The 12,210-nt window shown below is 42.0% G+C and overlaps 2 protein-coding genes across 3 annotated transcripts; one reads left to right on the top strand and one right to left on the bottom strand.

Annotated features, from left to right (window-relative positions):
- The first annotated feature begins 97 nt into the window (after positions 1-97).
- LOC108882585 (solute carrier family 35 member E2A) lies at positions 98-6,881 on the top strand. Its single transcript, XM_018675155.2, has 9 exons — positions 98-412; positions 871-1,309; positions 2,038-2,173; positions 2,424-2,551; positions 2,866-2,986; positions 3,063-3,116; positions 3,212-3,284; positions 3,626-3,771; positions 4,673-6,881. Exons 2-9 carry the CDS (start codon positions 1,030-1,032, stop codon positions 4,899-4,901), a joined length of 1,167 nt encoding a protein of 388 aa, XP_018530671.1. The 5' UTR covers positions 98-412; positions 871-1,029; the 3' UTR covers positions 4,902-6,881.
- Positions 6,551-11,762, bottom strand: LOC108882586 (solute carrier family 25 member 45). Of its 2 annotated transcripts, none has more exons than XM_018675156.2 (7): positions 11,631-11,762; positions 11,090-11,146; positions 10,956-10,999; positions 10,802-10,873; positions 10,511-10,699; positions 9,304-9,538; positions 6,551-8,487 (listed from the first exon to the last, which is right to left on the bottom strand). In XM_018675156.2, the coding sequence occupies exons 2-7, from the start codon at positions 11,124-11,126 to the stop codon at positions 8,207-8,209; spliced, it is 858 nt and encodes a 285-aa protein (XP_018530672.1). In that variant the 5' UTR covers positions 11,127-11,146; positions 11,631-11,762; the 3' UTR covers positions 6,551-8,206. The 2 variants fall into 2 exon arrangements, with proteins under 2 accessions (XP_018530672.1, XP_018530673.1); XM_018675157.2 differs by having other exon boundaries at positions 11,647-11,762.
- Between the last annotated feature and the right edge of the window lie 448 nt (positions 11,763-12,210).

Below are 12,210 nucleotides of genomic sequence, written 5' to 3'. Positions count from 1 at the left end.
ACTTTAAGTCACCAGCATTTGGGTTAATATTGAAGATAATTCTCGAGTAGAGGTTTTAATTTGAAGGTTTTTCCGTGCATTCTGTTGTTTGGTGTTAGCTTGACACTGCGCGGTGATTGTTAGCAGCCACGTCTCAAAGTCAGGTGCATAGATGTGGTGAGCACAGACAGCAGGGCGAACAGTTGCACGTAGCTGGTGTAGATTCATTTAACACTCCCTCATGTTGTGGGCTGTGGCGGACAGCTCTGTTAGCATGTTAGCTCCTGCTCCGCCGCGTCCTGTGGTGCCGCAAACAAACCGTGGTTAGCTAACGTCAATGTGCAACTTCCTCCTTTTATTGTACTCACTGCTGTGACCGACTGCTGGATTTATTTTTCAATCCAAACTGAAGCGTTCACGTTCATAGAGAGAGGTAAGAGCCAGTCTACTTGGCACGGTTACATCTGGAGTTTGTTATTTACATCTTGAGTTATCGCCAGAAGCAGCTAGCTGCACCAAACTTCATATCTCATCTGTGTGTGTGAAGGTAACGTTATATCGTCTGCATTGAAAACAAACCTGAGGGGCTTCTGAATATACGGAAACTCCCTGAAAACAGCAGTTTTCACACATTTATGTGAATATTTGTTGAGCTTGTGGTTGGGCTCAGTTCATCTTTTATCTTCTCTCTGATCTCTGTCTCTGTTTCACATGTGAATTATGGAGGAAAAGAAGTCTTTAAAGTGAGGTGTTTGCAGTCAATGCAGTATGCCACACACGTGTTAAATACAGAGCAGTGAACAATACATGAAGTTGTAGTAGTTGTGATTTACACTTGTTTATAAAGAACCTGATTTTTATCACCTGACTGAAGACGGTTTTTATTTCCAGATCCAGTCTTTAAAACATTCCCAGCAGCCACTGAGAGTCTGATCAGCTCCTGGACCAATCAGAAGATGGACTAACCTTTAAAAACCGTCATCAGCTCGTCATCTCCCCTCTTCTCACCCACCTGTTGGGCCCCCTGAGGGCCCTCAGGCACCAGGCGTGATGCCCGGCAGCAGGCAGACTGCCAGGCACCCGCTGTGGCGCCTCCTGTCACCGTTCCGCACCCGACAGGAGCGGGTGGTGCTGGCCCGCAGCGAGAGCCTGCCCGGGGAGCAGGTACTGAAGATCACAGTCACAGAGACCACGGTGATCGAGGCAGAGTCCGGGGTTTGGAACTGGCGTTCCCTGGCCTACCTGGGTCTCTGGTACTTCTTCAGTTTCTGCACCCTGTTCCTCAACAAGTACATTCTGTCACTGTTGGAGGGGGAGCCGAGCATGCTGGGTAAGAAGAAATGATACACTTGTGCTACTACTATTATCAGTATAGACTGGACTGTATAAGGGATGAGACTTGTACAGTATTAGCTAATGTGTTTTGCAGTTTTTAGCTCTTTAACTATCCAGAGTGTTACGTCAGCACTTTGTGTCACTGTTGATCTGAAACATACCATGAGTCTTTAGTTTTACTTCCCTCCAGGCATGAAAAACAACATGGAGAGACATGAAGCTTGCTCAAGACAAATGGACGCAATAAGTGGTAGTGCAGTCCTGAGCAGAGGCTGTTTTAATGAGACTCCTCTGGTGCATTCAGGGACACCTCAATACCCTGAATTTCTTGCCAAATGACAAAAATTGTAATTCAAAGTTCACAACCAAGTTCAAATGACTGGATCTGAATTTTTAGTCATTAAAGCAGTAGTTGTACAGCTACAATTACATATGAAGATAATATAACATCAAAATGATTACCTTGGTGGAATTCCTAACTCAGGTATTTACATGTCACTGCCAGTTGATTTATGGCCATGTCCAAAACACACAAACCCTACAGGAGGACCTGTACTCCTGTACGTCATTAGAATAAATGCCTCTGTCTTTGTTGATATAGATGTAAAAAAAACAAAATTAAAGATAAATATTAGGTTATAGCTGCAGCTCGAGACGTTTGTTTGACAGTCATGCTGCAGGGGTTTGTAGCTGTAACTCTGCTTTGTCATCTTTCATCCCCAGGTGCTGTTCAGATGCTCTCCACCACAGTCATTGGCTGCCTAAAGATGTTTGTCCCCTGCTGCCTGTACCAGCACAAGTCCAGAACCGAGTACCCTCCCAACTTCATCATGATCATGTTATTTGTTGGACTCATGAGGTGAGCTGCTTACAAATAATTACATTAAAACAAATGTTTCTTTACATAGAAGCATGTCTAAATAACAACCACTGAGGGTTTTACTTGTGGTTTTTTTTTTTTTTTTTACCAGTGCAACCAAAATTAGCAAATCACCAGTTAGAGACTAGTAGCTTCAAAGAAAGTCATACCAGTTTAATGAATGAATGAATGAATTTTAGTAATGCAGCATGTCTTAAAGTCCAGTTCTGACACTCTGTCTCTCTGTCAGGTTCACCACAGTCGTTCTGGGCTTGGTGAGCCTGAAGAATGTGGCAGTGTCGTTTGCAGAGACAGTGAAGAGCTCAGCACCCATCTTCACCGTCATCATGTCCAGACTGATCCTCGGGGAGTACACAGGTAGACACTGCTGACAGGTGCACCGACGTATGTCTGTAACACCAGCCCTATGCTTTAGTGAGCCAGGACACACTGAAAACATTGTCATGGGTTAGTTGACACATAAATCACTGCTTCTGCAGAGCATTTCAACTCATGCTTTAAATCTTCTTGGGTTTCACAACACTTCCATCAGATGCCAACCCTTTGTTGGCGTAAGCATGAAATGTGGTCATACCAGTTGAACATCCACAGGAAAACAAGATCAATAGCTGTGTGGTGATAAGTGCAGTGGCTCATTTCATTATACGTACTGTTTGTTTTCTGATATGCAGGGCTCTGGGTGAACCTGTCCTTGTTCCCTGTCATGGCCGGCCTGGCGCTCTGCACAGCCACGGAGATCAGCTTCAACATGCTCGGCTTCTCCGCTGCTCTCTCCACCAACATCATGGACTGGTATTGCAGCACTGACTCCACACAGCCGCTCCACAGCACTGTGATGTATTCTCTAACCTTGTATCTCTGATCTCAGTTTGCAGAATGTATTCTCCAAAAAACTGCTAAGTGGAGACACATACAAGTTCAGGTGAAAGACTGTGATACTTTCTATTTATAACTTTCTATTTATTACATACATCTGTTCTATAAAAACTCATTAATTATCTAACTGACTTATTTCAGCCCTCCAGAGCTGCAGTTCTATACCAGTGCAGCCGCAGTCATCATGCTTATACCTGCCTGGGTGTTCCTCTTGGTATGTCAACACATAATTTTTGCTGCAGTTATTGTTGTCTTGAATTATTGTCACAGCTAAGCCGGTGTAATTGTAGCAGATAATACAGCTGAAGGCTGTGATCATTTCTGAGATTAATTTTCTGCAATAGAAAAGCAGAGCGACACAGACAACTTCAATCAGATGTTAGACAATAGAGTGGCAACATTTACATAAGAAAACAGACAGGAATGTGTGGAACAGATAGTTTATTATTATTAATTCGAGAGTTTATTCATTTGAAATGTGGCAAGCCTGAAGGTCGAGGTTGCTTCACCAGTTGTAATGCTGATGCCAGCCGCTGCCTGTGTCCATGTTTTCAGGACATTCCAGTGATTGGGAAAAGCGGTCGGAGCTTCATCTTCAGTCAAGACATTGTCTTGCTGCTGCTTTTCGACGGCGGCCTGTTCCACCTGCAGAGTGTCACCGCCTATGCTCTGATGGGACGGATTTCACCTGTTACCTTTAGGTAGGAGACAGCCACAAAACCCCTCTATAGCAGGCAACTTCATCTGTACTGAACTTGATGTTAGCCAGTCTGGCTGCAGGTTTTGGTTAAAGATAATTCTGCACACTGCTGGTCACTTTATTACAAACGCCTCCCTCTTATCTGTATTTACAGCAGAGTTCTTGGTAAGGTTTAGAAACGTGTTCATTAGATAACAACATGCAGCGTCCACAGATTTTCCAGCCATGTGTGCACACCCTGAGTTTCACCTTATCTTAAAGGAGAACTGCACTGATTTGACACATCAGCATCTGTTTACAGGTCCTGGGAAATCAGAGAAAAAAGAAGCTCTTTTTAACTCCAGTGACGGTTGTCTGTACCTCTATAGATTCTGCAGATAGGAGCTGCTAATCGCTAATTCAGTCAGCTTTAATGGTGTCAGTTCAAGTTCCAAAATCAATAAACATAAACTTTATTCATGTTGCAATATCAATATCCTTTTGTCATTATTGTCTCAGAAAGTCTCAGATGAGGGTGTTTGGTGGTGTAGTTGTATTATTTTTGTCTCAGGACAGGCCCACAGTGTCAGGCTGTTCTAATGTACAGTCAGCCTGTAACTAAACCTCCTGACTGTGGCTGCAGGCTTCATGCATTGAGTTGCAGCCACATAATTGGCTGTTGGGAGGAGCTGGGAAACATATGATACCACATAATAACTACTAGTGACCTACTGAGTTTATGTTTGTGATCTGCAGTGTGGATGTTATTATCATGTGAAAGCAGGGAGATAAACCAGTTTAAAAAGAGAGTAAACCAGGCAGCTACACAGTGTTTCTCCCAGCAGATATTGATCTCACCCAGGCCGTGAACTAGATGAATTTGAGTTTAACCCAGACTGTAACAACCCCCATCTCCTCCTCAGTGTTGCCAGTACTGTCAAGCATGCCCTGTCAGTGTGGCTGAGCATCATCGTGTTCAGTAACCACATCACCATCCTCAGCGCCGTCGGCACTGCCCTCGTGTTCATCGGCGTCTTCCTGTACAACAAGGCCAGGCAGATCCAGAGGGAAACCTTACAGGCCATGGCTGCTGAGCAGAACCACAAACCACTCCTCCAGGACCAGGACTTCCAAGCTTCTCAGTCTCACTGAGAGCTCAGCACTTCAGACCAACGCACTGCTTGAAATGGGATCAAGGTATTAAGAGAATTCAGTTCTGTGGCTGTCTGGATGAAATGACTGGATATTAGTTTGTTCTCCATCATGTACACATTCCAGTTAAAGAGGATCCAGTCATGTTGTTTTTCCAGGTTCTCCTCAGTGTCTCTGTCATGTCTTAGAGCTTAAAACAAACTGTTGGAACTGGCTTGGTAAAAAGGTCACTGTGTGTTAGACCAAGCCGTCCTCAGTCCTGTGGAACAATATATACAGTATTTCTTTCCTGTCCTGGTGATCTTACTCACACTTTAAACATCCCTGATCCTTGGCTTTGTCTAATATTGGTCAGTAAAGTGGAAGCTCAGGGTGTCCTTCAGCTCTCTGAAGGAGGTGACTTCTGTAAGCTTTTTGTCTTACATTCCAGAGTGTGCCGGTTTATCTCTCATCTGTGGTACAGCAGCTGCTGAATGTACGCTATTGTGAATATCTGTAGAGCATTGAAGCTGTAAGATTTCAGTTTGTCATGGTGTAACCTACACTGTTTGATACAATGTAAAAATGTCTCTTGATTGCATCTGAATTTAAGATGTGAAGAGGGCACAAGTGCCTGAGATGTGAGGCTTTTTGGAGGCTTGTCCAGCCAAAGCTTAGACTTAGCTGTTTGACACATGTTAAATAAATGTGTGGAACATTTGAAAGCCACATAATGCATTCTGGGAATGCTCATCATCTATCATGAACGGTTGTGGGTGTGTGTAGGGACTTTTTTTTTAAAAACCTGTGTTTTCGTTTTTCTTTGTAAACTGATCCCTCCCCAGTGCATGCTGGGATAGCAGCCCTGATCAGGAAAGGGAGTTTAGAGAATGAACTGAATCTTCAAGAAAAAAGGTTTCTTACAAGCTGGGTTTGTTTTTGTAGCTCAGCACATTGGCCCGGTAAAATAAGACACACAAACTGTTTATTCTAATGATCCATCACTGCTGGTTCAACTTTGACCCACTGTATTCACTGTAGTTGTTTGAACTTTCTTGTTGTGCAATGAGGGATCATTAGTGATAGTACAGATATGCTCACATTTAGTTTTACCTCCAAATAAAGTGGTAAATCATGGTTTGTTCTTTAGTCATCTGATTAATTGATCGTCCTGTTGGATCTATTCTAGTAGTGTCACCGTTATTCACAGTGCTTCCCCTTCTGTCCTCACTGAGCCTCAGTTCAGTTTCTGTGGTGAACGTGAGCTTCTTCCACAGACGTCTTTCTTCCATGGAAACTCTTCAGTGCCACTTTGCCAGTTTTGCCAAAAACAGCTGCACGGTGCCAGTAGTCTAACATACAGGAGCCTTACTGTCCGCTCACTGCTTGTAGTCTCCCATGCTGCTCCTGTGTGAGTGTACAGATGTCTTTCCCAATTTTTCAGAGGTCAGGTACTAACAGAGTCCATCAGGTGTCTGATAGGACAAACCTATGTTAATCATTGTCAGATAGCTGTGTGGTGTTTTTGTTTTTCAAAGCATTTTGTTAATGCTCTGTTTGCTTTACTTTTTGTGCCTCAACGAAAGTTGTTGTTTTTTTTAATTTTCTCACCTGTGTTTTGCCTACACTCAGACACTACACATTTGATCATAAAGTTTGTCTGACTTGAATTATTATTATTATTTTTTTTTACATAACAAACATGTTCATTCTACTTGTCTGTTTCCTGTTTTTGTCTGAGGAGTTGGTTCTCTGTAAAGCGTCTCTAAAACTCCAGGAATGAGCTTTGCTTTGTTTGAATATGTCTTTTTACACTAATCTTCCATAGTAAGTAATGGAGGCGCTGCCTCAAGAGGCAGATTTTCTGTGTATTTGTACTGTATCATCAAAGGTTCACATGTGGAAGGTGTAGAGGACAGAGCGCTTATGAACTGTATGTTTGGGAACGTGCAAATCATAGATGTAAAAAATATTCTGTGATGTAAATGTATTTTCTCTTCAGCACCTTGTCAGTGTTTTTTATATTTCGATCATCAGCCAGTATCAACATGCACATCAGGATCCTGTTAGAAATACCCCTTTATCCTGTTGGTATGTGTAAACATCATATTCATGTTGGACTTGAAAGTTCACGTGAATGTGATGAACGTGTTAGCAAACATGGATCAGTGTTAGCGTTCATCTGGAATCCTGTTTCTGTCTGCTCAGCCATTATCCACCTCCTCCTTCCTGTTCTATCTTTGGTCTCCACCAACTCTTGAGGGAAATATCTTCAGTTACTAAATGCTCCCCTGTGTTCATCAGCTAGTTACTAACTGTATCTGCTTTGTGGTTAAGAACAAATAGTGTTCAATGGGTAAACACTGCGAGCAGTGGGAGTGAATTAACACAGTAAAAAAGGTAAACAGCTCAGTAAGCTGGGAGGGGATAGAGTCAGGTGATCATTTTCTCTGAATTTGTCATTACAAGCAACCCTCTTCACATGAAACTCCATCATTTGATTCATTTTTAACATAAAAATATTGATTATAGCTGCTTTAATTCAAGGTCCAGTACTGGATTGTTTTCAGCCACATCTCATGGCCTTTATCAGCAGTCAAGTTTGCTCAGTTGTCATGGAGATTATTCAGCTGTCATTTTAAATCTCAACAATTTCAACTCCAACCACCACCTGAAACATAAAGAATGAGTGGTGAGGACCCTCCCTCACATAGCAGAACATCTTATCAGTGACATCTTATAATGCTCTACCTATCCATATTTATCATCTACATGTGGCCTGTGGGGTCCACACTGGGCCGCTCCCCAAGAATGAAGTCAGTGACAGTCTTTGTATTGTTTATTTATTAAGAAATCATTTTGTGTTTGTGTCCAGTTGACAGGGGTAAAATGCTTTGAAATAAAAAAAATAAACCTACAGTCAATAACATGTAGAACATGGTGTTGTCTTATATGCAACAAAGTTACAGTGTTTACATTCACAATTTGTCAAGTAAAATGGATTTGGTCTCCAGTAAATACGAGCAGCTGAAACCTGACAGAGGACTTCACAGCAGCTTCAACAGTTTCATCAAACAGTCCTCAAAGTGTGTTCAGGCAGCCAGGTGAGAGTTGACCTATCCTGACCTTAAAAACAGTACTTCAACACTCATCATCTTTAAAAGAAAAGAGTGTAAACCTGAGACAGTTTCAGCTGGTAACATGAAGTAAGCCTGAGAATATCTGACCTACAGTCTGATGGTGTGTATTGAAATCTCCTCACTGCAGGAAGATCTTTGAATTTGCAAGGCAAAGCATGAACACATTCACTATCAGGAGGAGAGAGGTCACCTGACCGGAGGACAGAAAATTTTCATCAGACTCTCGTAGCTGAGGAAGGTGACGGCGTTGACAGGGAAGGCCCTGAGGCTGTTCAGCAGGAGGCCTTTAAAAAACACCCTCAGTCCCTCCTCTCGCACGCTCACTCTCATGCAGTGGAGGACCCCGCTGTACTCACGCCCGCCAGCCCCTGACATCTGGAGCCGCGCTTTCACCACGTCCATGGGCGTGGCAAAGGACCAGGTCACCACGCCCGCCACGCCACCGGCCATCAATATCGCAAACGTGCCTGATGACAGAAATTCTTAGAAATTAATTTAAATCTTTGAAGTCACGTGTGCACTGATCTACTGTAAATCCAAAATGTCTTCTGAACAACAGTTTTTAAAAACTCTTTAAATATCTTTCTATTTGTACTTCCTGAAAGGAGTTAAGTGTTTTTAATGTAGACAGTAAAATGATGTCCTTGTTCTACAAGTCTTTTAACTAATCTGTTCTCACATCGTGTGTTATTGCTTAGTACGGTAACTTGAACGTCAATGATAAAAATCACTTGAGCCATATTGTGAAGGTGACTGGTGAGGTGACGAGTGCAATTAACCTGCTTAATTTGCACATGTAATTTTATATAAATTATTATTTAAAAAATGTGCACGTTTTAAAAAAATAATTTTCTATAGCCAGTATTTGAGAGACTGACTAAGTAAACTTTTGTGTTGTTCTTTCTGTACTTTGTTGTTTTTTAGCGTCATCACCAGACTGCCAAGTTTCCCATCTGGGATAAATAAATGACTGAACTGAACTGAAATATCTATCTTTTATATGGAAGCCCATTTATGCCAGGAAAGGAAATGAAAGATAAAAATGATAGGAATGGAAAAAAAAACTCTTCATGGTTAATTTAAATATTTACTAAAAACAAAGGGTTAAGGGTGTGAAATTTGACCTGAGCCAGGTGCCAGAGGAGAAAAACCGTTAGCATCTCATAATTTTACTTTACAATGAGTATTTTTTTTTCTAATTTCTAACTTTGTATTTTTTTTATCTCAGACTCTGAGAGTCAGTTCTGTTGCTCTGTTGCAGAGTCGTATTCTCTGTAACTGACCTGGTTGTTTGCCGCTCTCTGTCAGAGCCTTACGAGTGACCTCATAAGGCAGAAAGTAGAGTCCGTAGCAGGGTACATCCCTCAGGGCAAGGGCCAGTCCTCCTCTGAACAGACCCCTGGGTCCTTCCTCCTTCAGGATCACAGTGACACAGTGAAAGGGTCCACGGTATCGGTCAGCGGTTGTCTGACCCTGCAGACGCACCTTCACCAAGTCAATGGGTGCACACACAAACACCTGAAAGCAGATCATGTTAAAGGGTCAGTCCACCCAAAACTGTTCAAAAGCCATGAGGATTTATTTTTTATTTTAGTCAGTGCTGTTGAAACATTTATGATACTTTAAAGGATAAGGCTGATGAAGTGTAGGGAAGTCACCAAGTACTGAGAGATGGTAAAGTGCTGTTTGAGACAAATATAGAATGATGCAAACTTTATTCTTAAAATACAAGTAAAGTGTTTTGATGACAGAAAGATATGCTATGCAGAGCTGCTGCAGGTACAATTAAGCCACAGACTGAACACCAACACCTTGTTTTAAGGCAACAGTATCAGTATCCTCTACTTTGTATTTCTATGAGGAATTAGCCAGCGTAGAGACCTCTACTGTCCAATCACTGTCCACATAGTAAATCTCATTCCAAAAAAACACATCATCGTCCATGGCGAATGTGTTCAGGTGCCTCCTCTCTCTTTCCTCAAGAGCTTGTCTCTTTTTTAGGTGTTCATGATACACTCAGGATGATTTTGGTGATCTGCTGACTTTTAATCAGGGCAGAATTAATTCATGAACAACACTTCAGTGCATGTCCTCTATCAAATACAATTATTATCAACCTTTACATGGCTGATTGCTACATTTTTGATCTTCATGAACCTTTGGCCTCTCCTCTGGCACCTGGCTCAGGTCAAATTTCACACCCTTAACCCTTTTCTGATCAAGAGGTTTGTTCTAGTGGGTTGTAGTGAACATTGCAACCTCTAGGGGTCAGTAGCACTTTGCACTTTAGGTCTTATTTTCCTTCAACATCTGAATTCTCCATGTTGCCGTGCAGCAGGTAGGGATCACACACACTAAATGAAAGCAGAAATAACTTTATCTCTGTGAATGGAGAACTTTCACACCCTGCGGAGCCCTGCATTCATCATGTTAGTGATATCTGCAAGGTGCTTTGGATGAAACCAGCCAGTGAATGTCAGGTGTTCTTACCTGCACCAGACCTGAGAAGCAGCCGGCGGTGAAGACCTGTGCAGCAGAAGCTGGTTTGTCTTGAGTGCGGTCACTGCGCTTAGACTGAGTGAGGTAATCTAAGGCATTACTGTAAGAGCCAAAGACAACAGAGTTGGTGATGCCGGTGGTCAGCACCGGGAACGCCATGCCCTTAAAGAATCCACGGATCTGATAGAAGAAAAGAGTAATAAATAGATAAGTGTGCATCAGTACCTCCTATCCTTACACAGCGATAACTGGTGGAACAATTTCAGAGGATGTGACACCTACCCCTTCATGAGAGTATGTTTTAGCCACACAGTGAAGTATCCCTTTGTACGTTGACTGAGCCTGCAGACGCACCTGCAGATGAAACATGAGGGGTCAGAAAAACATGTTTTTTCTGCATTTGCACATTTTTGTGGACTTCAGTGTGTCATCCAACCTTCACAGTGTCTAATGGATGTCCAACTGCCAGTCCCACTGCACCTGCAATACAATCACCAACACAGGCATGTTAGTTCTCCACATGGGTACTACTACACCACATATGCCAGCTGTATTTAATCTTTATTTTACCTGAAATGCTCCCAGCTATGAATTCCAAAAAAGGCATGGCTTGCACAATTTCACAACCTGAAAAGAAGAGCAGTCTTTTTATTCACAGCCTCAGAGACCAACTGTCATAAAGATAATACCTGAGGATTGACTGTGGTCTCACAGCTCAGGATAGTTAATGTATGACTGACTAGTCACATACGGATAAGCTGCATGTTTCCATCAAATTTAGGGCCAAGGTGATGGCAAAATCCTGCTCAACCGTCATAAAAATGTAAAACTGAATGATCTTTTCATACAAGTACATTTATTATAATTTTATCAAAGCTCTTGTGCAGATGATTCAACATCATGTGACTGATTCAATTTCATTTTCGTGCCATTTTCCACACCTCTACATTAGACGTTTCCTCCGCTTGTGTTTAGCTTGACCAATATTAGCTTAAAACAAAGATTTCGCGAGGACAAGCCGTTACACACTTACACTGTGTTATCATACGGTGTATCACTGACTTTACATCATGCAAATAAAAGGTCTGTTATCTGAGAACAGCTGGTTTACCTTCAGTAAAAGTCACCTCATTATTAGAACATCTCCGGAATGTTTTCCTGCGGTATCACAGCTCATCAATGATCTGTGGCTGAGAGACCAACACCACCGTCAACTGACATTTAAGAGGCAGCGTTTCTTGTTTGAATGTCTGCCTTTTCAAAATAAAAGTTGCATGGAAATTCATAAACGCAACCCACCAATAGCAATGTTGTAGGCCAGCCTTTAAATACAAGGCTGGCACCTTAAATAATAAACAATAAAACATTTATGACTTAATTTAATACAGTTTAAGTCTGGTTCTGCTTTACCATGAAGTCATAAATTGTCTGAGTAGTAGGTTCATAGTGGTGTTGCTGTAAATCGAGCTGCTTTACATAAGCTAATAATGGTTTTTATTAGACCTACGTAAATTTCGATTTAAGATAATATAATAGTACCCCTTGTAGATTTAGAGTTTTATACAGCTTCGCTTCCTCCAGGTGTGTGTGATTTTATTTTGATATTAAGATGAAATCGCACAACTTCCGCAAATCTTATTCAGTTGATCTGACTTTTGCTGTGTGGTCGAAGTCTTCTCTTACTCCAGGAG

This window comes from Lates calcarifer, linkage group LG6 (assembly GCF_001640805.2).
Source record: "Lates calcarifer isolate ASB-BC8 linkage group LG6, TLL_Latcal_v3, whole genome shotgun sequence".
NCBI classification, from domain to species: domain Eukaryota; kingdom Metazoa; phylum Chordata; class Actinopteri; family Centropomidae; genus Lates; species Lates calcarifer.
This window is presented reverse-complemented; position numbering and strand designations above follow the sequence as displayed.

What these genes read in the sequence shown, in the direction of transcription:
- LOC108882585 (XM_018675155.2), top strand. Translation starts at nt 1,030, where the DNA reads ATGCCCGGCAGCAGGCAGACTGCCAGGCACCCGCTGTGGCGCCTCCTG. An exon ending in GGAGACACATACAAGTTCAG is followed by an intron (nt 3,117 to 3,211) that starts GTGAAAGACTGT and finishes GACTTATTTCAG; the next exon opens with CCCTCCAGAGCTGCAGTTCT. An exon ending in ATTTCACCTGTTACCTTTAG is followed by an intron (nt 3,772 to 4,672) that starts GTAGGAGACAGC and finishes TCTCCTCCTCAG; the next exon opens with TGTTGCCAGTACTGTCAAGC.
- LOC108882586 (XM_018675156.2), bottom strand. Translation starts at nt 11,126, where the DNA reads ATGCCTTTTTTGGAATTCATAGCTGGGAGCATTTCAG. An exon ending in ATCCATTAGACACTGTGAAG is followed by an intron (nt 10,874 to 10,955) that starts GTTGGATGACAC and finishes TTTCATCTGCAG; the next exon opens with GTGCGTCTGCAGGCTCAGTC. An exon ending in AGAGAGCGGCAAACAACCAG is followed by an intron (nt 8,488 to 9,303) that starts GTCAGTTACAGA and finishes TTCTGTCATCAG; the next exon opens with GCACGTTTGCGATATTGATG.